The following is a 27,878-nucleotide window of genomic DNA, read 5'->3' as shown; positions in this document are numbered from 1 at the left end:
TGCAACCTGATTCTTCTTTGCCATTTAACCCAACGTATCCACAGGTTCTGGAGATTAGGACATAGACGTGGTGGGGGTTGGGGCGGCATGATTCTAGTTACCACACCTTAAATACACATGTAAATAAATACACCACAGTTTAATGTTTTGTAATGGTTCAGTAATTGTCATTCAGTTGCCTTAACCTACAGAATTAATCTTTTTTACCCATATAAAACAGATTGGACTGGCCAGATGCAAAGGTAACCAAAAAAATGTAAAGCGATATAAAACAAATTGTACAACATTACAAAGTAGTGATTATTTGTGTATGTGTTCATATATGTATATACAAAACTATACAATGTATACACGTGTGTATATGTGTGTCCACACACACACACAAACACACACATGACTTTACAGTTAATCAAGTGGTTCTAGAAAAATCAATATACCATAAAGATTCCGGGGAAGGTAATGCTTCTAAAATGAGGCCACACTTATGAAGATCCAAAATCAGTCGAAGACAAGGTTCCTAACGAGAACATCAACGTTAGAAACAAGGTCTTTCCTGTTAGTCCTATTTCCCTTTTCTTCTCGATTTTTTCCTGTTGCACTGCCCAATTTGCAGTCCTTGTGCCCTGAAAAGCCTGCCACATGTGAAATGACCAGAGCCCATATGAGCAAGGTCAAACCACCAACCCACAAATATTAGTGAGGCCGGTCTGGAGGAAATTGCTGGAAAACAAAGGAATGCCATCCACGCAGCCCTGTGTCAGCGCACCTGCCACTCCAGAGAAGAAGGTCCTCGGCCTTTTGGGGACTGCAACGCTACCTTTGGTTTTCCCACTGGACTTTCCTTGAAAGTGTGCCTGTTGTCACTGGCGAGAGCTGGTGCCCAGTCCACACCAGACTTAAAAGACGGGAACGTGGTAGTGGCGGTCATTCTCCGTCAGCAGGGAGATCTCTGGCCACTCCCTGGGCGGCACGTCTGGGTAGCAGACCTCGAAGTCTCTGCAGTTAAACTTGAACAGTCTGAACACTTTGATTTTTATTTCAAGGGAGTGTCCAAGAATAAACATATCGATCTGCAGAAGAGAGGAAAAAGGGTTTACAAACACACATCTCCGACTCCCGTGCCCCAGCAGAGGAGGGAGCGGGTTCTCCTGCAGCTTAGGGAGGAATGTGTAATGTGCTTACTTAGATCCACGCATGAACCACTGAGGGGCCACTTGCAGAAACACACGTCTGTGACGTGGAAGGCGCGGGAAGGCAGGGGAACATCTTTGTGGACCAGCGGGAAAAAATTACAGGGAAAAGCTGTTGGGGGCAGTGGGAGGACAACTAAAAATAAAGGAATGCTCAGAAGAAAAAGGTCACTTTTTCCAACAGTTTTATATCAATTTTGATAAGAATACCAGGTAATTTTGTATGTTGCCTAAGAGAACAAAGCAAGACAAAACCTCTTTACGACAGGGATAAGAAAGTTTTCTCTGGATGGAAAATTTTCTTTTCTTCTTCTTTTTTTTTTTTTTAAAAGATTGGACTCATTTAATTATCTGAGTATGTGTGCATGAGCAAGGAGAGAAGCACAGGGAGAGAGGGACAAGCAGGTCTCGCGCTGAGTATAGAGCCTGATGCGGGGCTGATTTCACAACCCCGAGATCATGACCTGAGCCAATATCAGGAGTCGGGCGCTTAACTGACTGAGCCACCCAGGTGCCCCTGGACTTAACATTTTTCAATAATTTTTTAAAGTTCAAGTTCATTTATTGTTTTTAGTAATCTCCACATCTGTGTGGCATGAACTCATGACCCTGAGATCAAGAGTTGCATGCTTTTCCAACGAAGCCTGCCAGGCGCCCCTAAAATTTTTCAATAATGTCTATTTATCTTCAGCAAGGAACCAAATGCTTTCCCAAACTTCATCTCATTTTCCACCAGGACTTTCTTCTGGTTCAACTCTGTTGTGGGAGAAGCTGCCACCATCTTGGAGGCAGAGTGAAAGGTTCGAAAGGCTTCCCGCCCTGGGGCTCTCTGGTCCCGGCTGAGAAGACACAGCAAACTGCATGGAGCCGTGAGGCTTATTCCTCTTCTTTCCCTTCTTCTTTTTTTTTTTTTTTAAGATTTTTATTTGTTCATTTGAGAGAGATCACAGGCGGGCGGGGGTGGGCGGGGGAAGCAGGCTCCCTGCTGAGCAGAGAGCGCCATGCAGGGCTCGATCCCAGGACCCTGAGACCATGACCTGAGCCAAAGGCAGAGGCTTAACCCACTGAGCCACCCAGGCGCCCTCTTTTCCTTCTTTTTAAGGGTCAATGACATCAACCCATTACCTCTTTGCAGTGGGTTTTCTCACTGCTGGAAGGAAATTCCAGACGCCTGTGCGTTCAAGGACGGCCAGTATCGTCCGGAATCAAACCCACAGGGTTCTTCTGCCCCCATTACCTGCTCCAGTCCACACGTGTCGCCCACAGGATTCAGGTGGTTCATCATGAAGCTTAAAGGGTCAGATGATGTTTCCCGGGCAAACAGGAGTCGAAAAAGACTGGGAATGACCTTGTTAGTCTTCATTTGCTCATAAACCTCAGTGACTTGATAGAGCATGATAAACTTTAAAGCTTCATATAGTTTATATTCCAGAAGAACATCAGAAAAAAGGATGTTGCACATACTTCCTCTCTTGTGGTAATCTTTAATTCCACTAAATTCAGCCCACTGAAAATACAGATGTAAAAGGGAAATTTACAGGGGAATGGTGAATTCCTACACCATGGCATCATTTTTAAAGTACTTGTAAAAATAAACCAAAGATGAATAGAGGGGAGCTTGAACTTCTCATTTTATAGCTTTTGACCCTGATTTTTTGTTAACCACAAGTATGTGTTACTTTTACAATCACAAACCAGTTTAAATGAAACATTTTTCAAAAAAAGCACTGTCAACTTCGTAAAATGCCAAGCAAGTGAGTCTCCTGACAGCTTAAGATAGTTGAGTCACACAGAAGAGACTCCAGAGATAAACAGTACTAACTAGTACTCTTTACTGCTCACTTGCCAAGCACAGATTAAAACACTTCGCAGACGTGAAATCACTGAAGCCTCACCATAACTGTAGAGGGGACATACGATTTACACATCAGTTTTACAGACCAGGAAACTGTGGCACAGAAATGCTATGGTTATCTACCAAGGAGAGTTCATTTCAACAATCCAAAATCTGTGTCTATTATAAAGGCAGGAAAAACTCTAAGTTCAAATTATAGCATCTGTACTATCCCCAAATTATTAATAGGGCACATCCCAGAAGGGCATTTCTGAGTGCCCTTCCTGGACTGTGCACCCCATCTTTCAAGGGGAAACAGGTAAGTGTTAAGTGTTAAGGTTTCCCAGAGAGCCCACAAAGGCCTCCTTAACCCATCACTCCAAACCCTCATTGTCACATGCAACATGGCTCGTTCATTACTTGGAAGGTGAAAGAACAGGAAAGCCAATCTCTACTTCCTAGAAGAGATGCTACTGGCCACGTGTTCCCCTTATGTGGAATCGAGTGACATGCCTGACAGAGAAGGGTCACTACATCTGGGGGGCGAGCTTTCATTCCTAGTCTTTTCCTCCCCCGGGACACTCACCTGTGTTTTCAATAATTCCACACATTTACGTAATTTTCCAAACACATTGGAACCTGTATACTTCTCAGGACCAAAACTGTATTGCTGGATCCAATTACAACCTTGTGAAAAGAGCAGTTTTTCAGGAAGCTTGAAAAGGAAGTAGATGCAGCCATGATTAGTACCTCCACATTTATGGCCCACAATTCAGAATACGTCACGGTCTATGGTCTATGATCTCATCTCCCTTAGTAATCTCCATTTAAAAACATGATGACAACAATTAAATAAAAGCATATCATTCCTTCTTTTCAATTTGTGGATTATAGGATTTGGATCAGATTCTTAATTTATAATTTTACAACTGATGAAAACATACATGAAGATTGTGTCTATGGAAACAATCTTTCTGCATAAAACACTTCCTAAACTGCCTAGTTATATCCCTTTAGAAATTGCTTTTGCCCAAACAATGCTAGAACACCACGGTTCATCAGGGGGCATGTGGACTTTAGGACGAGGCGCTGGGGTCCGATCTGCGCACTGTCTTATCAGCTGAGAGACTGCTCAACTGGCATCACCCTCTTGGCCTCACCCTCCACCATAAATCAAGGACAATACCACCCACTTTACAGAACCTTTGTTGGGATTAAATAAGATTACAAAATACATAAGACTCTGATCAGTGAAGGGATCTAATCCATTTTCCCACCCCGCTGAGACTGGGGAGCCCAGAGGCTTGGTTATAGTCTCTGTCCTCAGCAGGTAGCAGGCCTAGCCCACCATGCACACTTGACAAGTACTTGCTAGATAAAAATGAAACTAATAAAAACAAGTGTAATTTTAAAAATGGTAAGGAAATAGACCGTATATAGTTACATATATTCATATACTTTATATTTCCATGCTCCTCCATCCTTAAATGTACGCCCTAGATTAAACACCCTACATTCAAAATAAAAATTCAGGTTGTGGGGCGCCTGGGTGGCTCAGTGGGTTAAGCCTCTGCCTTTGGCTCAGGTCGTGATCTCAGGGTCCTGGGATCGAGTCCCATATCGGGCTCTCTGCTCGGCGAGAGCCTGCTTCCCTTCCTCTCTCTCTGCTTGCCTCTCTGCCTACTTGTGATCTCTGTCAAATAAATAAATAAATAAAAATCTTTTAAAAAAAATTCAGGTTGTTCATTAAGAGGGTTCTGCCTTTGAAAGAAAGCTAGGAAAGAAGGAAAGAAGGAATGAACAAACGATGGATGTACTACCTTACACTCTTAAAATGAAAGAAAAACAAACAGGGCACAGACTGGGAAAAAATATTTGCAAATCACATATCTGATAAAGCACTTGTACTCAGAATATATATAGAACTCTCGGGACACCTGGGTAGCTCAGGTCATAATCCCAGATGCTTAAGCATCTGCTTTCAGCTCAGGTCATAATCCCAGGGGTCCTGGGATCAAGCCCCATGTCGGGCTCCCTGCTCAGCCAGAAGCCTGCTTCTCCCTCTCCCACTCCCCCTGATTCTGTTCCCTCTTTGGTTGTCTCTGTCTGTCAAATAAATAATTAAAAAAATTTTTTTTCCTAAAGAACTCTCAAAATTCAGTCGATAATAAGATAAAAGTAAAAATAATTTTAAAATAAAGTAAAAAAATAAAAAAATTTAATAAAAATGTGCAAAAGACTTCAACAGACACTTCTCCAAGAAGATAACAAGGAAAGACATTCATCCTTCCACACTAGAGGAATGCCAACTAAAAGCAGTGCTACCAGTGAACGCCTATCGGAATGGCTAAAAATAACCCCAAATCGATCCTGGTTAGAATGTGGAACAACTGGAACTCTTATACTTTACTAGTGGAAATGCAAAAAGGCAGAGCCATACTGGAAAACAGATGGCAGGTTCTTATGAACTTAGACCTACACCTACCACATGTCTCTCCCAGGCATTTGCCGAAAAGGAAAAAATCCTGTATGGAGATATTTATAACAGCTTTAGTCATAGTTGTCGAAAACTGGAAATAATCCGGATGTCCTTCAAGTGATGAATGGACAAACAAGCGGTGTCATACTCATGTCCAGGAAAAGCACTCAACAATAAAGAGGAATGAACTACAAGTTCACGTGGCCTGGGTGGACAGCAGTGCATTCTGCTAAGTGAAAGAAGTCAGAGCCAAAAGGCTACATGTTGGATAGTTCCATGTCCTGGACATTCTGGAAAAGGCAAAATCGATAGGGACGTAAGACCTATCAATGGTGCCCCCCGAGCTAGAGGTGAGGGAAGGGCTGACTATTGAGGCATGGGCGGGGGGAAATCTCTGGTGCACTCTACAGGTTTGTCAAAACTCGAGTAAGTGTAGAGGAAAAAGGGAATTTTAGTAGACCACCTTGTTTATGAGGGACAGATGCCCTTCTTGAGAAAAGATGGTGACATTAAAAAGAAACAACACTGAGTAAGACAGCCTCTCTGAGATGGACAGGGTATGTGGGGCCTTCGAAGACTCCTTCACTCTTAGGACGCACAGAGCCGCCCACATAAGACCCAGCCACCTGCACGGCAATGCTTATCGACCCGCTGTTCCCCCTTGTTTCTGGCGTGCAGATGTACCTTCACGATGTCTTTCTCTTTCATCCAGGACGGAAAGGAGAGGCCCTGGCTGAAGACCTGGAACAGCACTGACCTCAGTCCATCATAGTTGTCTCTCCTCACTCGTCGGACACATTTGATGTGATGCCGCCAGAACAGCTCCTCGTAAGCCTGTCCGCACAAAAAGAAGTTGGTTTTCAACTCCTCTGGATAAGAAAATAAACAAAATGAATTCACTGTACCATCAGTGGGGCATGGCCCCCCAATAAAGTGGACGACAGAAATGAAAACAATTTCAAATTATGAATGCGACCACGTGTCATTTTAAAGGGACTCCCCTGTGTATTGAGTCCATGTCCTGCTCTTTCAGTCAGTGAATTCCTGGAAGCCCAGGGCCAGGGAATATCACTTAGGGGAGATGATGACTTCAACTGGACCACAGTGAAACAAAAGTACTGGATACGTTTGAGACCACACTAAAGAGCACTTGGAACGAAACTCTCTTGCTGCTAGCAAGGCTGGTCGTCACTGCTGAGAGGAGCTACCAACCCTGGTCCAATGGGCAATTCTAAAAATCCTCAAAATCTTTTATATCCAGGTAAGAAAGTCTCCCCTGCATGTGGAGATGGACCATAAGCCTGGGGGGGACAGGGCTGAAAAGAGTGCCACCCTCAAATTGCCCGAAATTACAGCCTCATTTACGTCCTCATCCAGGTCCTCAGAGGCCCTTGCTCTGGGTGATAGCCCAAAGCCACTGTGTGGCCGCTGCCTGACTCCACCATGAGTCACAATTGCTCCTTGTGGCACATCTGGCGTTAGCAGATCTCTGGGCTTCATATGGCCGAGTGGAATGTTTGTCTCCCAATTTTTCCACCTGCATTCTGCCTCGTCCGGGACCCGCAGTCACACACACACCTTCCTCATCAGCTTGGCACGTGGCGTCTCTCCTTTCCACTCTCTTGCGCAGTAACTGAGCAGATCAACCTCAGCCTCGACGCTGAGGTTCCCTGGACCAAATCAAACGGAAAAGGGATTTGAGTTTCCCTTTCCTCCCCCTTCTCAAACCCTCTCTGCACCTTAGAGGTAAGAAAACATCTGAAAATACTTACTTTTGAATTTTCTCTGCAGATAGCCAATCCACCTGCAAGATAAAAGGAATGGTAATGTCAAATATCTACTTGAAAGGGCAACGTAAACTGGAAGCTGATCCGACCACCTACCATTTCAGCCAGTGCCCTAAATCACAGTGCATCCTCCGGCAGTAGCAAAGGGCGGCCACCAGACAAGCCGCTGCCAACATCACCGACCCCTTCGCTAGTCTCCACACGGTACCCAAAGCCTGGCTGGTGGCTAGCATCCAGGAGTGAACCTGGTCACTTCCTAGGAAAAATAAAAAATAAAAAAATCACAATTACACAAGTATGCTTCGTTTAAGGGGGAAAATGTATTGGCTAATTTTACCTGCAAAGTCTCTATCACTGATGACATGAACGGATTTTATTTTTTAATTTATTTTATAAAGATTTTACTTATTTATTCGTCAGAGAGAGAACACAAGCAGGGGGAACAGCAGGCAGAGGAGGAAGCAGGCTCCCCACTGAGCAAGGAGCCTCATTCAGGACTCGATCCCAGGACCCTGGCATCATGACCTGATCCAAAGGCAGATGCTGCACCGACTGAGCCACTCAGGTGCCCCCAATCACATAAACAGTTTTTTAAATATTCAAAAATTCAATCTGAAAGTAAAAGAAACCCTGGTTCTCTGATAATCAACGTTCTATGTAAGAATATCTTTGTTCCACAGAATTTGCAAGGAAGAACCCTGAAGAAGATAGCTTTCAGAATCCCTTGGACTGTTCAAAAGCTGCCTCCCCTATACCCTGGCGGTGTGACCGCAGGAAACCTAACTTCTCTCCTCTGAATTGTCTTGACTGTAATATTGGGGGAAACGCTGACCTCACTGGGGCAAGACAGAATGAAATGATTCCAGAACAAGCACAGTACGCCTGGGCCCTGCACAGCATATCTGTTGAATCCAAGAATGGTTCTAGGAATTCCGCTCAACACGGGGGGCCTCCAGCGATGCCACCACCAGGTGCTTCTGCCCACTCAGATATTCTTTAATCATTATGAGCAATTACAGATGGTATCACCATCACACACACACAATGAGTGACCCAAACGGCAGGCTGGACATTGTTTCCAGGAAGTGGACCCCTTAGAAGAGGGATGAGGTGGGGACAGGTGCACTGTGCATGGTATGTGCTCCCATTCCTGACGTGACCAGGGGAAATGAACGGGCCAGAGAGCTCCAGCTGTGTACTCACAGGATTTTACTACGTGCAACTGTATTACGCTGGGGCACTTAAAATACTGACGTACAGGTGAGGAAGAGAACTTTTGAAGAGTGGCCCAGCCTCCCAGGGTTCATTGTGAAATCATTCCCTCTCTGGCACAAGGTTTGGTAAAATTCCAGTGATTAATAGGAAAAGCCTCAGCAATTCAGGATCTATAATTGAAGCGTTTTTTAAAAAGTCAGTTCTATGAGATGTCCATCAACAGATGAATGGATAAAAAAGAGGTGGTATATATATACAATGGAATATCATGAGCCATCAAAAGAAATGAAATCTTGCCATTTGCGATGACGTGGATGGAACTAGAGGGTATTATGCTGAGCAAAATAAGTCAATCAGAGAAAGACAATTATCATATGATCTCCCTGAAATGAGGAAGTAGAGATGCAATGTGGGGGGTTTGGGGGTAGGAAAAGAATCAATGAAACAAGATGGGATCGGGAGGGAGACAAACCATCAGAGACTCTTAATCTCACAAAACAAACTGAGGGTTGTTGGGGGAGGGAGAGGGTGGCTGGGTTATGGACATTGGGGAGGGTATGTGCTATGGTGAGTGCTGTGAAATGTGTAAATCTGGCAATTCACAGACCTGTACACCTGGGGCTATAAATACATTATATGTTTATAAAAAAATAAAAATTTTGAAAAAATGTCGGTTCTACACCCAATGTGGGACTTGTTCTCATGACCCAGAGATCAAGAATCACGTGCTCCACAGCCTAAGCCAGCCACATTCCCCAATTTTAGCACTTTTGATCATATGAATATTTGATATACATTTAAGCTCTGATAGGAAAGAATTTATCAGCAAATAAAGAAATAAAGTTACCAAAAAAGAAAAAAAGAACTAAAGGTACCAGTAACTAAGAATAGATACTTAAAAATGACTTAAAAGGGCATTTTTAAAAGCAGGTACTCATCTGTTTAACAATTTATTCGCTGTTCACTATATATTTACACCTGCCTAGATATTTGGTAAAACTTTTGGGGAGTTGTTTAAAATGTAACACGATACTACCTTTACATCAATAATTTAGATGATTGTTAATTCAGAGTAATTTCCCAACTGTAAAAACTCTGACATAGGCAAATACTTTTAGTAAATCCTTAAACTCAGCAAACACCAGAATTTTGTCTAGATGATACATAATTTCTTTTAATGTATTTATGAACATATTCTAGAAAAATGGAGTATTATATATGGTTTTACAGTTTGTTTTTTCTCTTCATACAAAGTAGATGTCTTTTCATATCACTACATAGAGGTCTACATTCTTCTTTTTAGGAAACACCTAACATTTCAGTGTAAAGACAGACCATCGTATGTGTGCAGTCACTGCCTCACTGATAAATCATCCGGATTGTTTTCCATTTCTCACTCTTGCAATCATTGCCAAGACAGACAGTCTCCTCCAACGGTCCTTGTGGGCCCATGGGGGCTTTTAGGATAATTTCAAGAAGAGGAAACTCTGGACCAAGGGGAGCGTATGTTTTTAGTTTTGACAGATATTGCCAAAGCACTTTCCAAAACAAACCGTCGGTCAACAGCCCCACCAGTCGGAGCGCCCGCACTGTCACTCTACCCCGGTCCTGGGCCCCGGTTGTGATTTCTCTCTGGAGTCTGCACTCCCGCAGGAACAAGGCACATTTCTTCTTCTGGGAAGAGGCTGGCGGGGGCTGGGAGGGCCGGATGTCACCGAGGTGGGGTCGGCTGCTGCCCCCTCCATAGGGCGCGCGGCTCTCATTTGTCACAGACTCTAAGCAACCCCTGGCGTCCTTTGGGGCCTGCCAGGTCCCTTAGGGCTCTAGATTTGAGACCCCCACACCAGGATCCTCTCTTGAGCATGAGCCTCTCTGGCAGCTGCACGGGGCCTCCACGGGATCCCCTACAGACGACGGCACGCCTGACCCCCACACACACGGACAGCACATGACCCTGGCCACTCTCTGGAAAGTAAACCCCACTCCGACCCAAAAAAGGCAGAGAGGATCAACTTATCAGGAAAACACAACACAAAACAAAACACGTGAGGGCTCCGTACGCCTCTCCTGTGCAAAGCTAGCACACAAGCTCACACGCCTTGGCCCCCCTCTACATAACTGGCAGTTTTTGGTCTAGTGGCTTAACCCAGGAAGGACCGGAGAGTGCCATCGTGGGGGCTGGGGTGGGCGCCGGGGGAGCAGCCTGGGGGAGCTCCCCGAAGCCCCGTGGGAGTGGCGGCAGCTCAGACAATCCTGAGGTGTTCACACGAGACACATGACACGATGTCATTACGAGGGCCGGGCTTCTTTAAGGAGAGGAAATGCAGTGTGTTGGTTTTTTTTTTTTTTTTAAAGATTTTATTTATTCATTTGAGAGACAGAGCACAAACAGGGCGAAAGAGAGAAGCAGACTCCCTGCCGAGCAGGGGCCCGATGCAGGCTCGATCCCTGGACCTGAGATCATGACCGAAGGCGAAGGCAGACGCTTCACGACGGAGCTACCCGGGCATCCCGGAAGCACGGTGTTTCAGTGGGAAAAGGTATGGCTTCGCCGGTCATTAGAATAGTGACAGTCTGAGTTTTGCTATGAGCCTGAGCCGTGCTAGGAATCCACCCCCTCCTGCTCCTGCCGGCCTCCCTCAGCTCCGGCCCCAGCCCAGCCCTGCTCATGCCCTGGTGACTTCACGTCCCTGAGCATCAGTTTCTCAGCCTGGGGATGGCCACAGGGCCCAACACCGCGGGAGTGCAGCCCGCACGGGAACAGAGCCGTTGTGAGCCAGGTGGAAAGGTTAGGGAAGCACTGAGCATGCTGTCTGGCAAACCCTGAGGCCCAAGTCCCTGTCCCTTATCATTTGTTTTGCTATCAGTCCAACCACCCTTCTTCTGAGGAAGCCGCGTGGGAGAGAAAGACTGAATACGAAAGCTGTAAGGCTGCGATTCAAAGCCCGGGCAGTGTGGCGCCCGAGTGGCCCGGGCCCTTGGCTCTCCGGCCCATGCATTACGCCCCTGAGTCAGTCTTCAAATTAGCTTTGCTACAGCAAGTGGAATTGAGACTCTTTAAAAAGAGACTTGAAAATCCATCTCCCGCCCCCGCAGGTATCAGTAACCGGATTACAACTCAAAAGCCGCAGCCACAGACGGAGACACCACACACCAGGGCTCCGCGGAACGCTACCATCATCACGACTTGGGGGATCTCACGGTCAAATCTCCTTTCCCCAAACACAGCAGAGAGGGGATAAAACTTCCCATGTCGGGACCTTCACTGCCCCCCGACCCCGTCCTCCAGCCCGGCAGGGACCTGCCTGGCCTCCCCTGCCCTGTCCACGAAGACCGGGGCTGGGGCGACGCTGACCCGGACAAAGCACCGGGAAAAGAGAGCTGGTCCCACCGCCAGGGATTCTGTCATTCAACCGAATACAAAGAGGGACAAGGACAAGAAATGCGGGGGGGGGGGGTGTGGGGGCCACAGGTTTGGCAATGAAGCATCTCCAGAAAGTGGGAGCCGCGAGGACGGGCCGGGGGCAGGACAGATCCCTGCTGGAATTAGGGATTTGGTCGTCGCCCATCTTTGTCAAGAGAGAAAAAAAAGAAATTTCGTTTCAGTATTTTTGGAATGGCCCACCTGGGTGGTGGTCCTGTTGGAAAGCGGATTAACTAGGCCTCACAGCACAAAGACCGGCCAGAGAGCCCAGGCCACACAGTGGGGAAAGGTCGCTCCGGAGTGGGTCGGACCTTGGAGGAACGACAGCAGCGGAGCCTCGCGGAGTCAACAGCGCGGCTCTCAGAAAGTCAGATCTCACCTGCCGCCTCTCAAACTATATATGGCGACGACACCACCACTACAAGTGAAAAAAAAAAAAAAAAGGCTTTTTTTGTGTGTGTGGTAAAAGTCTACTTAGAGTTTTTTCCATTCTCTAAAATGTACCAAAGCTGAAATAATTCAAACATTCAAACAGGAAACCAAAAAAAAAAAAAAAAAAAAAAAAAACACACACACACACACAAAAAACAAACTGAAAACAAAACCAAAAGACACTGCGACTCCAGAAACAGAGTGAATGTGCAGCCGGCAGTCCCACCTGGGAGCCCTGGGCTCCTTCTCATGGAAACTTCTCAGTGTCTCCTTCGCCCCCAACACTTCCAGGGGTGCCCCGGGCTGGAACAGCCCATCCCTCCGGCCTCTACTTCTCTCCCAATCTGACTCACTGAACAGCAGCCCGTGACCCCTTCTCCCTACACACGTCTGTCTACACTGCCAGCTGCATCTGGGTGATGACTTTCTCCTGAAGCACATCAGGGACTCCCCTGTGGACCATGGAGGGGGGACATTAGGCCTGGGCCAAAAGACGTAAAAGATAAGTTAGTGTACATATCTAAGCAGAGGCGGTGAAGAAATATATGCAGTAAAATCATCTTGTTAAGGAAACATAAGATAAAAGATGACAAACTGAATTTAATGATGACAACAGCTCTTGCCTCTGCATCTGTCCTGTGTTGCGGTTAATCAGCGGGATCTGGAGAGAGAGTGCCCGAGAGAGACTGGCGGATCAGGAAGCCGAGGGACCCGTGGGAAAGGTCCCAGGACAGCCACACACTCTCTGTGGCCAGAGGGGTGAAGGGCTAGGGGCAGCTGTGACCAAGCGAGGGACACAGACATGTCAGAGGTGTTGGTAAACTTCTCACACTCTTCTGAGCTGAGTCCTGGAACACTGCCCCCTTCGATAAAGTGGATGTGGCTTTCGGGCTGTTCTCAGCAAGGGCGGGAAGTGAGGCAGAGAAGTGCAATCAGAAGCCAAACAGTGCAGCAGACACAGGAGGGTCTGGGAAGGCCTTCTGTCCGCCCCCAACCATGCCCTCCACGGTTGTACTTCTCGCCCCCAACCCCAGGCTGGGCCCTGGGCAGGCAGGAAGTGAAGTGGAAAGATGTCTGCTCTGTCCTCAAGGAGCTCGTGGACGGACGGCGCGATGCTCTCCTGCAGGGAAGCCTACTGGTCGGCTTGTCCAGGTCCACGGGGCAGGGTCGGCCCTCGTCGGGCTGAGCACACCCTGGTGTGAGGCAGGAGGTCTCTCTGCAGGGACGCAGAATGACACAAGACCCGGGGCGCCTGGGTGGCTCAGTTGGTGAAGCGTCTGCCTTCCGCTCAGGCCATGATCCCAGGGTCCTGGGATCGAGTCCCACGGCAGGCTCCCTGCTCAGTGGAGAATCTGCTTCTCCCTCCCCCTCCTCCTCTCTCTACCCCCCCTCCTTTATCCTTTCTCTCTCAAATAAATGAATAAAATCTTAAAACAACAACAACAACCCGAGGCCCTCTGAACTGGACGCCGGTGGGGCAGGCAGACCTCCATCCCCAGGGGGTCGCGGCTCCCAGAGCTTAGTTCTGAGAAACTCAGAGGCTCGAGAATCAAGCCGACTAGTGCACGTTAGTCTGAACAAGTGACTAAAGAGTATACGAGCAGCATGACAAACATGCAGAGCGACTCGGGAGAGGCCGTCGGGGCTCTAAGCGACGCGGCGCGTGGCGGAGACTAGAGAGGAGCGTCAGCACGGCGGTGTGAAGGCCGGGGTTTCAACGGCCTTGGTTCTCGAACATTCACGGGCTAGCTGTTTGTTTTTATATCAGTTATGGAGGAAATATTCAGGAAAGAAAAGAAATCCTCTTAGCAAAACTTGGAAATACGGGGTCCAAAGGCTTTGTGTGCTTTTGCGTCTCAGGCATTAATTCTGCTCCATCAAGAAAGGCCAGACTTCCACATTGTAAAGTACCACAACCAAAAAGTGCAAGACCGGTAGCCCTGAGGCAGAGAGCCACCAAGCGGAAGGTTTTTACCCCGAAAGCCATGACCAGTAAGACAGTCAGCTGTCATCCTGTCCGGCAAGCCGCTCAGGCTTCCAGAAGCATCTGCGCAGGACTGGGCACGCTGTGCCCCAGGCTCCTGCTCAACCTCGTGTCAGGAAGGACGGTAGCAAACCGCTCCTTGCCAAACACTGACAGGATTATGCGTGTGCATGTGTAATAATGGCAGAGGTCGGAGTTTTTTTCATTTACTGGGCACAAGTTTAGGGGTGTTAACTACAGCCCATGACTTAAAAAATAAGTGTGATTTTCTAATCATGGGTTGGGGATTTTGAAAACCCCCAACTCTAAAAGCACAAGAGCTACGGGTGGGCTAGGCTTCCAGGTCCTAGCAAGCTGGAACGCCTTCTCGGGGCAATCTCAGCGCTCCAGGATCACCTTGCCAGCCCGGCGGCAAGTGAGACCAGTGACTCGGCGGGACAAGCCCAGGACTCTGTCTTTACTTTGCCATAGTCTATATGCAGGACCTCAGCCAAATCACTTAGCTTCGGGGATCCCAAAACATTTCCCCAGTGGAGAAGACCATCCGTGGATAACAGAGGGTTAGAAACGAAATTCACCCACGCCACGAATGGGTGCTTGCAAGGCGAGGGCCCGGGGCAAGTGGAAATTCCCCGGCTGAGCCCCCATGCCACCTCCCCTCCACCTCCGGGGTGGGGACTCACTCCCACGTGTGGGGAGACCATTTCTTTTTCGGGACTATTACTCTCTTTACTGATCCAAGTCTATTATTAGTCTATGAACACAGAGTAAGCTCCTCCTGTGGGCTGAGCCATGGGCCAAGGGCTGAAGTCATCACTGTGAGCCCTTGTCCTGTGTCTGGGGCACGACCGAGGCAATGCTCCACAGAAACAGAGCTCCAGCAGCAGATGTGACCTCCGCCAGCAAGAGGCAGAGTGGAGACCCAGGATGGACAAGCGTCCACAAGGCAATGGAAGCAAGGGAAGCGGGCCAGGCTCAGAGCAGCGGGGCCTGCAGATCCTGTTCAAGATGCTGACGCTACCTGAAGATCAGGGGATGGTCCTGAGCAAGAGGCCGGTGTGGCCGGATCTGTAAGCACGGCCTGAGAGGGTATTGCTTAGAGTCCTGAGGAACCTGTGGGATCGCCCTTCTACATGACACCTTTCAAGTCTTTCACGGAGTCACAGGATGCTCTAGGTGAGGGGGCTAGGGTTCCACTCGCTCCCCAAGGTCCAATGTCCACCAGCCCCTGAGCAGAGAGGGTCCCTCCGCCCCACCCCGGCGCTCCCTCTGCGCTCCGTCCAAGCTGCAGGTGGTGAGGCGTCTCCGTGACCGTGTCCCCTGCCAGCCAGAAAACACCTCTGAGGGGAAAGGTGAATCTTGAGTCACCAGGGACCTGGGCATGTGACAGGCTGTGGCTTGTACCCTTCACCCAGAGAACAGCGAGTAGAAGTCTGAACTTGAACCAACATGCTCTGGCTCAAGGTCAGTGCCCTCAGAGTTAGCCTCAGAGCCACCTTCCCGGAGCCATTCTCTTCCAAGAGTTCAGAGCAATCGCAAGCACGACCGTAAAAGGTGGCCATTGACTCCACCATGCCACTTCTGCTCTCGGTAAACATTCCCATCGCCTCGACCAGTCCTCATGTGACAGTCGGGGGAGGGGGTCCCCTTCCAGCAAGCTTTCTGTAGAGGCTCAGAGAGTAAGTATGTTAGGCTTCCCAGCCTTCTGCTTTCTGTCACAAGTTCTCCAATTGTCCCTGACAAAGAGCAGCCATGAGACCGTACGCAGGGGGCTGTGTTCCAAGAACTTATTTATGGACACCGATGTCTGAATGTCATGTAAGTTTCCCATGTGAGGAAATGGTATTCTTTTGATTTTTTTTCTTTCCCCAACCATTAAAAAAAAAAAAAATGTCAAAACCATTCTTTGATGACCAGCCATCCAAAAACTGAGTGGCGCCAGATTCAGCCATAGACTGTGCTTTTTGTCAAACCCTGTTCTAGATGATTCGCCCAAAGGATGCATACAGCCCGAGACCGTGGTAGTTAGGATTGCAGAGCAGTGAGAGAAACGGCCATCAGCTCGCGATTAGCCTGCCATCGACTTAAAGCCCTTCCGACCAGTTGCTGGAGGACGTCTCCTCAAGCGCCGAAGGGAGAGACGAGGCTCGGTGCTTTCATCCGGCCCTCCCCAGACGTCCAGCTGGGAGGATTTTCCTGGACACCCAGCTCTGGCCTCAGCCCCAGCCCTCCTCGACTCCTTCCCGAGGGAAAGCAGCTGGTCAGCTTGGCCTGCCCTCACTTGCCAGCAGAGAGGGACCCTGGGGCCTGACCTTTTGGGGGTGGGCTCAGCTCAGGCATTGCTCAGCAAGCCCATCTGGCCACACAGCTAGGACGTGTGGGTTTTATCTCTGAGCTGACATGTAAAAACCCTCTGATGCTGGGCACCTGGGGAGTGCAGTTGGACGCTCGACTCTTACTTTCAGCTCAGGGGGTGATCTCGGAGTTGTGAGGAGGAGCCCCTCTGCCCCTCCTGCTTGGACTCTCTCTTGCAAATAAATAGATCTTCTTAAAATTCAAAGAATAGAAATAAAATTCTCTTGACTCCCGTGGCTACCTTTCAGGTCATCCAGAACCTGGAAGGGAAGCGAGGCGGCCGTCACGCCAGCTCCATGCCCGACACCCAGGAGCTGACGCGTAGCCCCGCTAAACGTCACGTTCCGGGATCTGCTTCGCTGCCCGCCAGGACTTGGGTGGTGCGCTCTCAACTCTTAGACCTCTAAAGATTAAGCCTGTCTTCCACCTCCCAGTGCAAATCATTTATGAAATGGGACCGAGAGAACTAAAGGTACACTCAGACCATCCAGTCCTCATTTCTGCCCTGCGATGGTTTTTCCATCAGTCAGACCCGCTTGGGCTGTCACCACTGGTTACTCATCCCTCTAACTAGCTTCCCTTCCTCAAACCATTGTCCACTCTGTAACCAGTGGTGTCTTTTTCTTTGTTTGGGACTTGTGGCTTTTTTACATTCAATGGACGTGTCATCTCCTATTGAAAAATCTTTCCAGTTTTTTTCTTATTATTATTTTTCTTTTTTTTTTTTAAGATTTGTATTTATTTATTTGATAGAAAGAGAGAGGAAGCACAAACAGAGGGAGCAGCAGGCAGATGGAGAGGGAGAAGCAGGCTCTCTACTGAGTAAGGAGCCCGATGTGGGGCTCGAACCCAGGACCCTGGGATCATGACCAACCAACTGAGCCACCCAGGTGCTTCTGGTTTTCTTACTTGTCAGAACAACCTGACTCCTAGCAGCCGGTGAAGTGAGCGGGAAAGGCTTCTAAACAAGGTGTGAGAGGTAATGGCGCCTCACTTCCTAGCCCCAGCCTAGCCAGAAGCCACGGAGAGCCGGTTCTTCTGGAACCAGGAACCAGCCGCATCCCATAACCCACAACATCTAGGAACCCACTGAGAAGTGGAGATGGGCCTGCCCATGAGGGCGGCACAAAGCGGGGCCTCCCTGGGCTCTGGGTGTCTTCCTCCCCTCCCCGCTCACCCACCCCTGCCCCTCTACGTGGTCCTTTAGCTCTGCTCTCCGGGAAAAGAAACCAGAGGCTTCCAGCACTATAGACACGACACGCAGGGTCTCTGGACCAGCAACATCACTATCCAGCGGGTGCTCAGGAACACAGGTCCGCAGACCCCGCGGCAGCAGCGTCTGTGCTGGGCAAGGTCCCCAGCCACCGGGTCACACGCCACACCTGCGGGCCACTGCGATGCAGCCCACCTCCCCCCCGCGGCGCCTGCGTTTCCTGATTGACTACCTGGGTCCCCAAGGCACGCCAGCGCACCACCAACGCCGGGACGGGCCGCCGGGAGTCCTGACCGTTTCGTTATCTCAAATAACCTATTATCTCAGGCCAAGTGATTTCCGAAATTCCTCGCAGGAGGAAGCAGGCCCGCTGCAGTGTCAGTGGCCGTGGGATCCCCGGGGAGCGCCGCCTGCGGTATGCGCCTCCTCCCCTCGGGCAGCAGGAGGGCGACCGTGCCCAGCCACCCACCGTGCTTCCGCAGCGCAGGGCTCCGCCTGCCTGAGAAGGGACTTGGCTGAAATTCTCATTCAAGGCATCCAGCTGCTCCTCTGGCCTCCAGCAAGGGTGACGACAAATCCTGGCCTGCTGGGACTCCCCAGTGTCAGCATTAGAAGTTCCACGTCCCGGGACAATCTCGTGCCAGACAGGCCCACGCAGCCGCCCCGCGCGGCCTGACCCCGGCTCTTCCCTCCCCGCTCCCCGCTGCCTCTTGCTCAAGCGGCCTGGCTGTCGGCTGCTCCCTCAGCGCGCCGCGGCCTTCCCGCCTGCCTCCCTCGCCCGGGCTCCCTCTCCTGCCTGCAACACCCTCCATCTCCTCCGGCTCCAGCTGTCCGAGTCGCCGTCACTGCCTGGGGCAAAGCCTCTGGCCCGTTCCCACCCCCTCCAGCCCCCCAGGCTTGCTCAAGTCCCCGTTACGCGCTCGGCACACAGTGTCCCTTCCCTTCGCGGCACTTAGCACAGTTTACACAACCGTGTTTGTTTGATCAGGGCCTGTGTCCCCACGTAGGTCAACGTCTTGAGGACTGGGATGGGGTCTGCTCTCGCTGCACTTTCTTGGTGCCTAGGCACGGGGCAGACGGTTAATAAATATTTGTCGAACCAGTAAAATGAATCCACGCAATCAGGATCCAGGCTGCGTATCTCCGTGAGAGACACGGCAGTTCCCTCAGTGTCCGTTCTCTCTCCTCCCACAGAAAGAGAGTCCTGACTTCCAGCTGGGTGCGTGGCTGCTGGCAAAGGCTCCATCTCATCCTCCCTGGGTGCCGGCGGAGCTGCACCGGGGAATTCTGACTCGGCAGCATCAAGTGCACTTTTCAGGGGGCTCTGTTGAGAGGGATGCGGTCCCTGTCCTCCCCCCTCCCGCCTAGCCAGAACATGAAGGAAATAAACTTGATTCGCTTATTTGGGGTTGTTCTGTTATTCGGCCACACCGAGTCCTCACTAAGAGCCCGTGCCTCGGTGGTCCCTTCTGACTGGGAACACCACGCCTACGCCAGAAACAGGGAGCCGCCCGCGTTCTCTCTTCCCCTCACGACACTCATGGACGTACAAAGCAGGAAACGAGAATGCGAAGCGGTCACCCAGCGGGACGGCTTCCAGGTAGAGCAATGAGCCAGCCTCAGGGGCTCCGGAACCCACAGTCTGGTCCTAGAGAGCTGAGCGCCTCTGGACCGCAGCTTCCCTCCCCGCGGACAGACGCGCGGGGCCGTCCACCGCCAGTCCCCGGCCTCCACCAAAGGCCTCGTATGGCGACTGGTTTCTGAGTTGTCCTGCAGGCGCCGTCACACTGGGGCACAAGACCCAGGAGCTTCAGCAGTTGTGAAACAACTGAGCTTCGACGACGCTTAAAACGTTACCCACAACTTGCACCACAGGAAAGATGCCCTGAACACGTGCAGCGGTGACGTGAGAGGTGACAAGTGCCAGCAGCGACCCCCACCCTGAGAAGCCCACGCAGGGTTCTACAGATCGCCCGCAGCAGGGCCACATGGACGCGACCAGTTTCTCAAAAGAGCAAGAATTTTTTTTTTTTTAAAGGGACAGTGGAGGAGGAGCCTGGCAGGGAGGGAGAGAACTGGCCTTCAGAGGCTACGGGCTCCGCAGTTTGAGTGAATCAACCGATGAGGCATCGCTGGGCGAGTACCGCGGAATAGTAAAGCGTGAAGAACAAGACGGCACAGGTCAGCAGCCTTGGCTGCACAAGTCCTGACAGTCGGCTGCGCTGAGCCCGTCTGCGGAGTTCAGGAAATAGTTAAAAACCAAACTAGAGGGAGACACGGTGGATAACGTCGATCTCATACACTCTCTCTCCGTTCGAGGAGTTTCTCTCTCTACTTCAGACCGCAGGGGAAGGATCGACATGCCCTTACACCGATTCCTGTGCAGAGCTGCGGGACCCAGAAGTATTATATTAATAATGTCACTGGCGGGCGCCTGGGTGGCTCAGTGGGTTAAGTGTCCATCTTCGACTCAGGTCGTGGTCTCGAGGTCCTGGGTTCGAGTCCCACATCAGGCTCTCCACGCGGCAGGGAGCCTGCTTCTCCTCTCTCTCTACCTACTTGTGATCTCTCTTCTCTCTCTCTCTCTCTCTCTCTGCCAAATAAATAAATAAAAATCTTTTTTAAAAAATCTTTAAAAAAAAAATAATGCCACTGGCTAAGATTGCTTTTCAAGGTAAGTGGCCGACCTGATCCTTGGCTACAAATGAACTCCAAGTTCATTTTTAAAATGCCAAGTGAAATGTTGAAGAGCTGATCTGTCTGCCGGCATCAGGACCGAGCAGCCCTGTACATCTAGATGGCCACTGATTACACGCAGCCCACACCACACAGGCTGGCCACCTCTTTCACTTCCCTTTCCTGTCAGCTGTCCTGCTTCCTCCGTGTCACTGGGACAATCATTTTGACTTGTCCCAGTGACTTGACTGGGAAGACACAGAGCACTCACTTATCCTGTCACTCGAGAGACCTCACAGGAAAGGTGAGGTCCTCCTGGCACAGGTCCACAAACATAGCCACAATGTACCAGGCATTACTCTAAGACCTAGGGGACAATTCTCTCTTGACCAGGCAAGAAGGAATTTAGTTCACTTCTCCTAAATTTGGGGGATGAAAGTCTCCGGGAACTCTCAGCCCTGGCCAAGAGAGAGACACAGGTGTTCAAAGACCTCTGCCTGATGAGCTCTGCCCACCGGCTCCCCCACCCACCTCTGCGGCATTTGTACCCACTGCGGCTGTCCCAAGCCTGGACAGGGCAGGGAGCTAATGTCTGCTGTACCAGGAACAAGGCAGGGCAGTGTGCTCCTTTCAACAGTTAACCCTTGATATGGAATCAGATCCCACTTCTGTCTGAATTGGGGGGAAGGAGGTGTCTGGAGGAACCAACTTGCAATTATAGTACTTTTCCCTCTGCTAGAAGACTAACCCTAACATTCATTAAAGCCAACTACAGGGCAAGCAGAGAAAGTGCTAATACAATATTTTAAATTACTATAGATCTACAATCCAACAATCCCACATAGACTCAAGCCGTCGATACCTGGTTAAATCAACAACAAAAGGCTCACTATCAAATTCTTAATTCAGAGGTTCATGGAGCATGGCATTTTTCATGCGATGGTTTCTAGGATTCTTTAAAATTTATCTGACATAGAGAAAGAGAGAGACAGAGAGAGAGAGCATAAGCAGAGGGAGCAGCAGACAGAGAGGGAGAAGCCCACTCTCCATTGAGCAGGGAGCCCAATGTGGGGCTCGAACCCAGGACCTCTGGATCATGACTTAAGCTGAAGGCAGACACTTAGCTGACCAAGCCACCCAGGCACCCTGGTTTCTGAGATTTTTGTTTATTACTTGAAAATCCCAGCAACAGTATTGCAACAGTCCTTAGTCTCCTAGAAATGAACGTAAGCATTTTATCACCCTCTTATTTTAAAAACGATGCCATCTGTCTCTTCTGGCTCCAGTGAAACAAGAAAGTAGTAAAATGGGGTATGACCAGAACAAAAAGTGACTGGCAATATGGACACATAAACAAAACCTTTTCTCTGTTGATTTATTATGAAATAACATTGATCTGTTCTTCCATTAAGTTAATTACAAGTCAAATGTGTAAGCAACCTCGATTCTGAGAGCAGACTGCTTTAAGTTTACTGCTCGTTTACAAGCAATGTCAAGCAAACAGGAGAAAAAGGTCAAATCCAGGGGCCTGATAACTCACTCACTCCTCTCAAGATGATGCAGCGGCTTTCATAGCTACAAAGAAGCAACCACAATGCTGGAAGTTTTAGCTCGATCATGAAGACTTTTTCATAATCTCACTTCTTCTGTCCCCCAGACCTTTGAGTTACACGGAGCAACACGGTATTAAAGAGAGAACCCAACTTGAATTGGGAAGAGCTGACATGTAGGGAGGGAACTGGGAGACGACAGTGCTTGCAGGTAGAATCCTGATCCAAGTTTCAGGAAGCAGAAGAGGTGGACAGTGAAGAATCGGTTTTAGGTGGAGCCAGGCTGCCAGGGTTGGGTTCAAATTCTGGCCGCTACTCACTAGCTGGGAACTTGGAGCAAATTCTGACAGAGTGGCGGTTGTGGAGAGTCCCTGAGACTAGGCACGGGCTGTGTCACCGTCCAACGCCCACTGTTTCCCATGGCAAGGACAACTGTGGTACTATAGGCAGAGGAGACAGCGCCCACCCGCACCGGGAAGCGCCCACCCGCACCCACCAATGACCGGGAAGGTCATTTTCAAGTTCGTAACTGTGCCAGTCAAGGATTTCTACTTAGCTCAGCACCTGCTACTAAACGTACATCATGTCACTGTGCTTGGCGTCGAATCCATCGCACAGAAACATAAAAGTTTCAAAGTGGGGCAAAGAGGCGGGCAAGAAATACCAACTACGGACTGTTTGGTTTTTAACATTCTGTTGTGTGTGTGTTTAACTGCAGCATTGGGGGTTGGTTTGTTTTTGTTCCTAAGCCTTCAAACTTTTTCTTTCTTAAGATTTTATTTATGACAGAGATAGTGAGAGAGGGAACACAAGCAGGGGGGAGATGGAGAGGGAGAAGCAGGCTCCCCGCTGAGCGGGGAGCACGACGTGGGGCTCAGTCCCAGGACGCTGGGATCATGACCTGAGCCGAAGCAGATGCTTACCAACAGAGCCCCCCAGATGCCTCCAAATAGATTACTTTTTCTTAAATGTTTAAAAAATTAACATGTAATGTATTATTAGCCTCAAACTGTCTTTTAAAGATGGAAAATATTTCTCTTTAAGGTTATAAATAGAACACAAAGAACCTCAGCTACTCTCTCCTCTTCTCCTTGGCACCCACTGACCCCTGCCAGCAAACTCCGCCCTGCCCCCGGCCCACCACCCACTGTTCAGGTTCTGGAGGGCAGCGTCTTTGAAGGCGTTGATTCTAGAATAAGATCAAAACTGGTAGCACCCCTTTGCAGTCCACGCTGAGGAGGGAATGTATGAGCCCCACAATCCTCATCACTCTTCTTGCCATGGACCCGCTGGCTGCCTGGTCCTTAGCTGTTGGATCTGCCCACTCTCCCTTTAAACACAGAAGTGCTCACCAGGCGAACTCACCTGTCTCCCCAGTGTGCTACCTAGATTGCCCATGGGAACGGGGCAAAGAATGCATTCAGTGGATCATCTGCTTTGTACATAAAGCCATCCTGGAACGACTTTGGAATAGTGTATTCCATGATACGGAGAAACACATTTTTAACCAGTAGAGAAGTTTACATGGGAAATCTTGTACAAGTTGTATGTGACTTGGTAGCAATAAAATAGGGATAAAAGTAACGGTAACCTCATGGTGTAAGGACACGATGATGATGATAGTGGCAAGTGCTTACTGTGGGCCAGTCACAGTTCTAAGCCCTGTGAATAAAGACAACACAGAATAAACACAACAACAGAACTGAAAAATATTGGCCATGACCATGATTTTTAAACTTTCTGTTTAGCATTAGACTCTTTCCCCCAGGCAAAATTTTACTCAGAATAGCATATAAAACAAGAAAGGGTGTTGGGGGGACAAAAGGCAGAAGCAGAGCTGTTCTATGTGTAGCTGGAGGCAGGGGACCTGGCTGCTGGGTCCCCTGTCCCACCTGGGGCACTCCTGGCACCCCAGACTAGCCCCTAGGGACCACCCTGGGGTCCCGCAGCTCCTGAGGACATGGCTGCAAACTTGCAGCCTTCTTGGTGAAGAACCAGGGCAGAGTGTGAACGAATCCTAACAGTTAATGACCCGGAGGCTGGCCAGAGGCAAGATGAGACAGGAGCACATACCCTCCTCAAGCGCCCCACGGCCAAAGGTATGCGGAGGACTCGGAGTTTCTCCTCCAGTGGGTGGGTCTCCCCCGGCGTCCTCTTCCCCCCACCGGGTCTTGGGGCCTCAGGGCATTGCAGCAAATCATCTGGGGTGCCACTTCCCTAATATTCCAATTCTGACAGTGTCTTTCCCCTCATATTGTGCACAGATGCTTAGTTCAAGATTCTCAATGTCCCACCACTTAAAAAGAATAAAAATGGATACCAGAAAATTCTTTTCATCCCTGCCTGCGCTGTAGGGATGCTGTCCAGCTACTGTCCATTTGGTTTGTTACTGACAAGTGTGACTCGTTAGCTGTTGCCATTATCTCAGAACTGAACCTTGGTCTTCCTCTTGCCAAAAGAAGGGTAGCTGAAAATAACCTGCTCCTATCCTGCCTTGGGGAACTGGCCTTAAAATTCCCCCCGCCCCCAAACACCACCTGTGAAGAAGGGAAACTATGCTCCTAAGTCCTCAGAGGTTATGGGTTCTGTTTTGGAGGGAAAAGAAAAAAAAAAAGTTTTCCATAACCTGATCCTTGAATCACATTTTTCCACTGCTGCACACCAACGGCAGTTCCCACAGGCCGGAGAGGAAAGAATTCTCTGGCTCCCAGTGCTGGCACACCTTGGACTCGATGCATTGGAAGGAAAAATTCCTGGCCATTAGGTTAAGCCTAGGCAACTTTCTGCCTCCCAAACCAGCTTTCTCCTGCTGAGCCCTACCTCCATTTCCAGCTTTTAGCTTTCTCTCCCAAAATAAGGCAAGGGGTGGGGGGAATCACATCACAAAAAGTTCAAATGACTACACCCTCAGGAAATATTTGGCGAATCCTGTAATAATTCAGGGTACAGAAAGGTTGAATAATGAGTTTCTTTTCCAAACTTTTGAGATTAGGAGGTAAGTCAATCACAGGATTCTAGACTGGGAGGGGCCTTATGGCCTTAGGGATCTGCTACCCCCATGCCTTCATCCACGAGGATGAGGATATGAAAGTCCAGTATGGCTGCGGCTTCCAGCAAGTGGAGAACTCCTGTCCCGACTCCCAGACGGCACTGTTTCCACCACACCCAACAGCTCAGGTGTGAATCAAAAGTTCCTCCTGAGACCAAGAACCCCAACTAATAAGCAGTCGTGGCACCTGCCAGCTTCGCATAAACGCTGCAATACCTCGGGCCCCAACTTTGTTTGTGAGCAGGCATGCCCCCCAAATTCACCAGCAGCACCGGGAATGTGCTCAAAATGAGGAGCTGCTGGGTCCTCCCCCCCCCCCCGCTACCCCCCCACCCCCCTATCCCCCGGCGCTGGGGCTGAAGAAGGGAAGGAAAACAGCCTCCCCTGCACCGCAGCCGCGGACGCCTGGGAGCCGAGCCGCCCAGACGCGGGGTGGGTGGGCGCAGCGCCCCCGCCCCAGCCTCGAGCTCGAGACCTGTGCCATTGCTGCTCCGGTGTGTGGGGACACGGTTGTTCAAAAGCCAGTTTTCTCTGTTGTTCAGCAAGTCTTGACGGCTGCGAAGGTGTGGCCCACATCCTCCACCAGCAAAGCGCGAAACCCGTCAACTCCCCCCGCCCCCTGCAACTCCCCCGACAACAAGCAAGTTCTCAGACGGGACGCCGAGAAAGGGACACGGCCGCTCCCCGGCGGCAGGGCCCGACCCCCAGCGGCTGCCTGCGCCCGCCACCGCATTCCTGCCCGCAAGAAGGGCTCCCTCCGCCAGGAACCTGCCCTCCCCGCCACCGCAGGTCGCTCCCAGCCACGACCCAAACAGCTCTGCCTCCCGAGGCCAGTTCCTATATATGCAGATGCGACGCGACAGTCGTCCCCGACTGCAGCCCAAACCTTGCCGGAGGTGTTTGGGGGTGCAGCCCGTTCCCCACCGTCTCGCCCTGGGGCGCCCCCGGACCTCCCAACCCCCAGCGCACCCCGACCCCCGCCCGCCCCGCCCCGCCCCGCCCCGCCGTTCCCCGGCCCGGGCTCACCTGCGGCGGGGGCACGAGGACCCTCCCGCGCCCGCGCCCGCGCCCCCGAGGCGCTTCTCCGCGTCGCCATGCCGGCCGCGCGCTGCGGACGGGCGCGGAGCCTCCCCCGTCGGTCAGTCGGACGCCGCGGCCGCCCGCCGGCGCCGGGGATCGCTTCCCCGCGGCTGGCAGGCTCTCTAGGTGCGGGGTGGGGACGGCGGGCCGCGCTCCCGCCCCGGGAGCCCGGCGGCCGACGGACGCGCTGGGCCGCCAATGGGAGGCCGCGGCGGGGGTGGGCGGGGCCTGGGGCAGAGATGGGCGGGGCCTCCGCGCACCGACGGGGTCCGCCGCGGCTCCGCATGCTGTGCGGGGCGTGGGAAGCTGCTCCTCCGGGGACGCTTGGGAGCTCCACCTGGGCGGATCCCGCGATCTGCCTAGCACTTGACAGCGAAAGTCCCTGGAGTGGGAAGCAAAGAAACTCGGTGGGTGGGATGACGAGGGGGAGGGACCCGTGTGTTTTTCCTCTGCCCCGCGAGGGTACGGAAGGATTCCCATCCCTGGCCGGACTTCAAGCCGCTGGTGGGTCACGGCCATGGGAGCGCGAGCCTGGATCCAGATGTAACTCCCGGCCCAGGGCCTCTTCCACTAGGCTGGGCAATTTTTATGATCTTTATTTTCCCCTAGGTCAGCAGAACCGGGTAATGCTTACTTAGAAGTCACGCACAGTTTGCTTTGGGAGCGGGAATCTTTGCGTTATTGCCAAAATTAATCCTCTCATAAAACTGCTTATCAAAAGGAAAAAATAAACAGCCCAACAATAAAAAGGCGCTCACAACCAGGTTCTTTTGCCCCTGATTTTTCTATTCAGAGGGACCCTTTCTCAGAAGAAAAAGGAAGAAAACAAAAGTCTGGTGAACACTTCCTTTTTCTCCAGTATACACAGTTCCAGAGAGAAACAGACTTGCAAGTTTGGACACTTTTTGAAACAAATCCCATAACTAAAGAAAGGTGTGGAAAACATTGGAATTTTAGGTGGCCCCAGTACTGTTCAGGCAATGTCAGGGATGGAACCCCCTTCTGTTTTTCTGAATCTCGGAGTAAAGGATCATAGGTCTTGGGCAACTCCAGTAAAATTCCAACAGCCACAGCAGTTAATCTAATGCTGGGCATTTACCGGCTGCTGACATCAGGCCACGCACTCTGAGAATTCTTTTAGGTTTTACTTAACACATTATTTCACTTAATCCTCACACCCGCCCATCATGTGGAAACTGAGACTCAGTAAATGCTAATGCCGAAGCCGACACAAGATCTGATCTCTCCACCACCGTGCCACTCTGCAACCCATGATTCCCAAAAGATAATAAAATGTTCCCGAACTCTGCTGCATGTTTAGGAAAAAAAAAAATCCCTTTTATCCAGATCAAATGGGAACATAGAGGGGCACTTTTCTTCCTCCTTAAACCATGACTCGCGTGTATGGGGTCATATTACTCATACAAAGTAAATGGCTTAAAACTGCTGTGCCTAATTAAACCCAAACAAGGTTATGAGCAGTACTGAATAAAATTGTCTATTCTAGAAACTGAAAGGACCAGGACTAATTTCTTGCAGTGTGGTATGATGAGATAAAATGTACCGAAGTTCTTTAACCACAAAACAAATTAGCCAGTAGCCTTGCCCCC

At 50.3% G+C, this 27,878-nt stretch overlaps 1 protein-coding gene across 1 annotated transcript; it reads right to left on the bottom strand.

Annotated features, from left to right (window-relative positions):
• Nucleotides 1-120: 120 nt before the first annotated feature.
• Nucleotides 121-26,443, bottom strand: OTULINL (OTU deubiquitinase with linear linkage specificity like). The gene is made up of 8 exons (XM_045082028.1): nt 26,215-26,443; nt 7,387-7,546; nt 7,276-7,307; nt 7,082-7,173; nt 6,188-6,337; nt 3,611-3,739; nt 2,428-2,697; nt 121-1,070 (listed from the first exon to the last, which is right to left on the bottom strand). The coding sequence occupies exons 1-8, from the start codon at nt 26,282-26,284 to the stop codon at nt 897-899; spliced, it is 1,077 nt and encodes a 358-aa protein (XP_044937963.1). The 5' UTR covers nt 26,285-26,443; the 3' UTR covers nt 121-896.
• Nucleotides 26,444-27,878: the final 1,435 nt, after the last annotated feature.

Source organism: Mustela putorius, unplaced genomic scaffold (assembly GCF_011764305.1).
Source record: "Mustela putorius furo isolate JIRA1106 unplaced genomic scaffold, ASM1176430v1.1 tig00000589_pilon_pilon_pilon, whole genome shotgun sequence".
NCBI lineage: Eukaryota > Metazoa > Chordata > Mammalia > Carnivora > Mustelidae > Mustela > Mustela putorius.
The sequence above is the reverse complement of the archived record's forward strand: the minus strand, read 5'-3'. Positions and strand labels throughout refer to the sequence as shown.

Bases quoted from the DNA above. Each gene is read 5' to 3' on its own strand.
- OTULINL (XM_045082028.1), bottom strand. From the start codon at position 26,284: ATGGCGACGCGGAGAAGCGCCTCGGGGGCGCGGGCGCGGGCGCGGGAG. The intron at 7,308-7,386 runs GTAGGTGGTCGG...TTTATCTTGCAG, and splicing joins TTAGGGCACTGGCTGAAATG to GTGGATTGGCTATCTGCAGA. The intron at 7,174-7,275 runs GTAAGTATTTTC...GATTTGGTCCAG, and splicing joins TCTGCAGAGAAAATTCAAAA to GGAACCTCAGCGTCGAGGCT.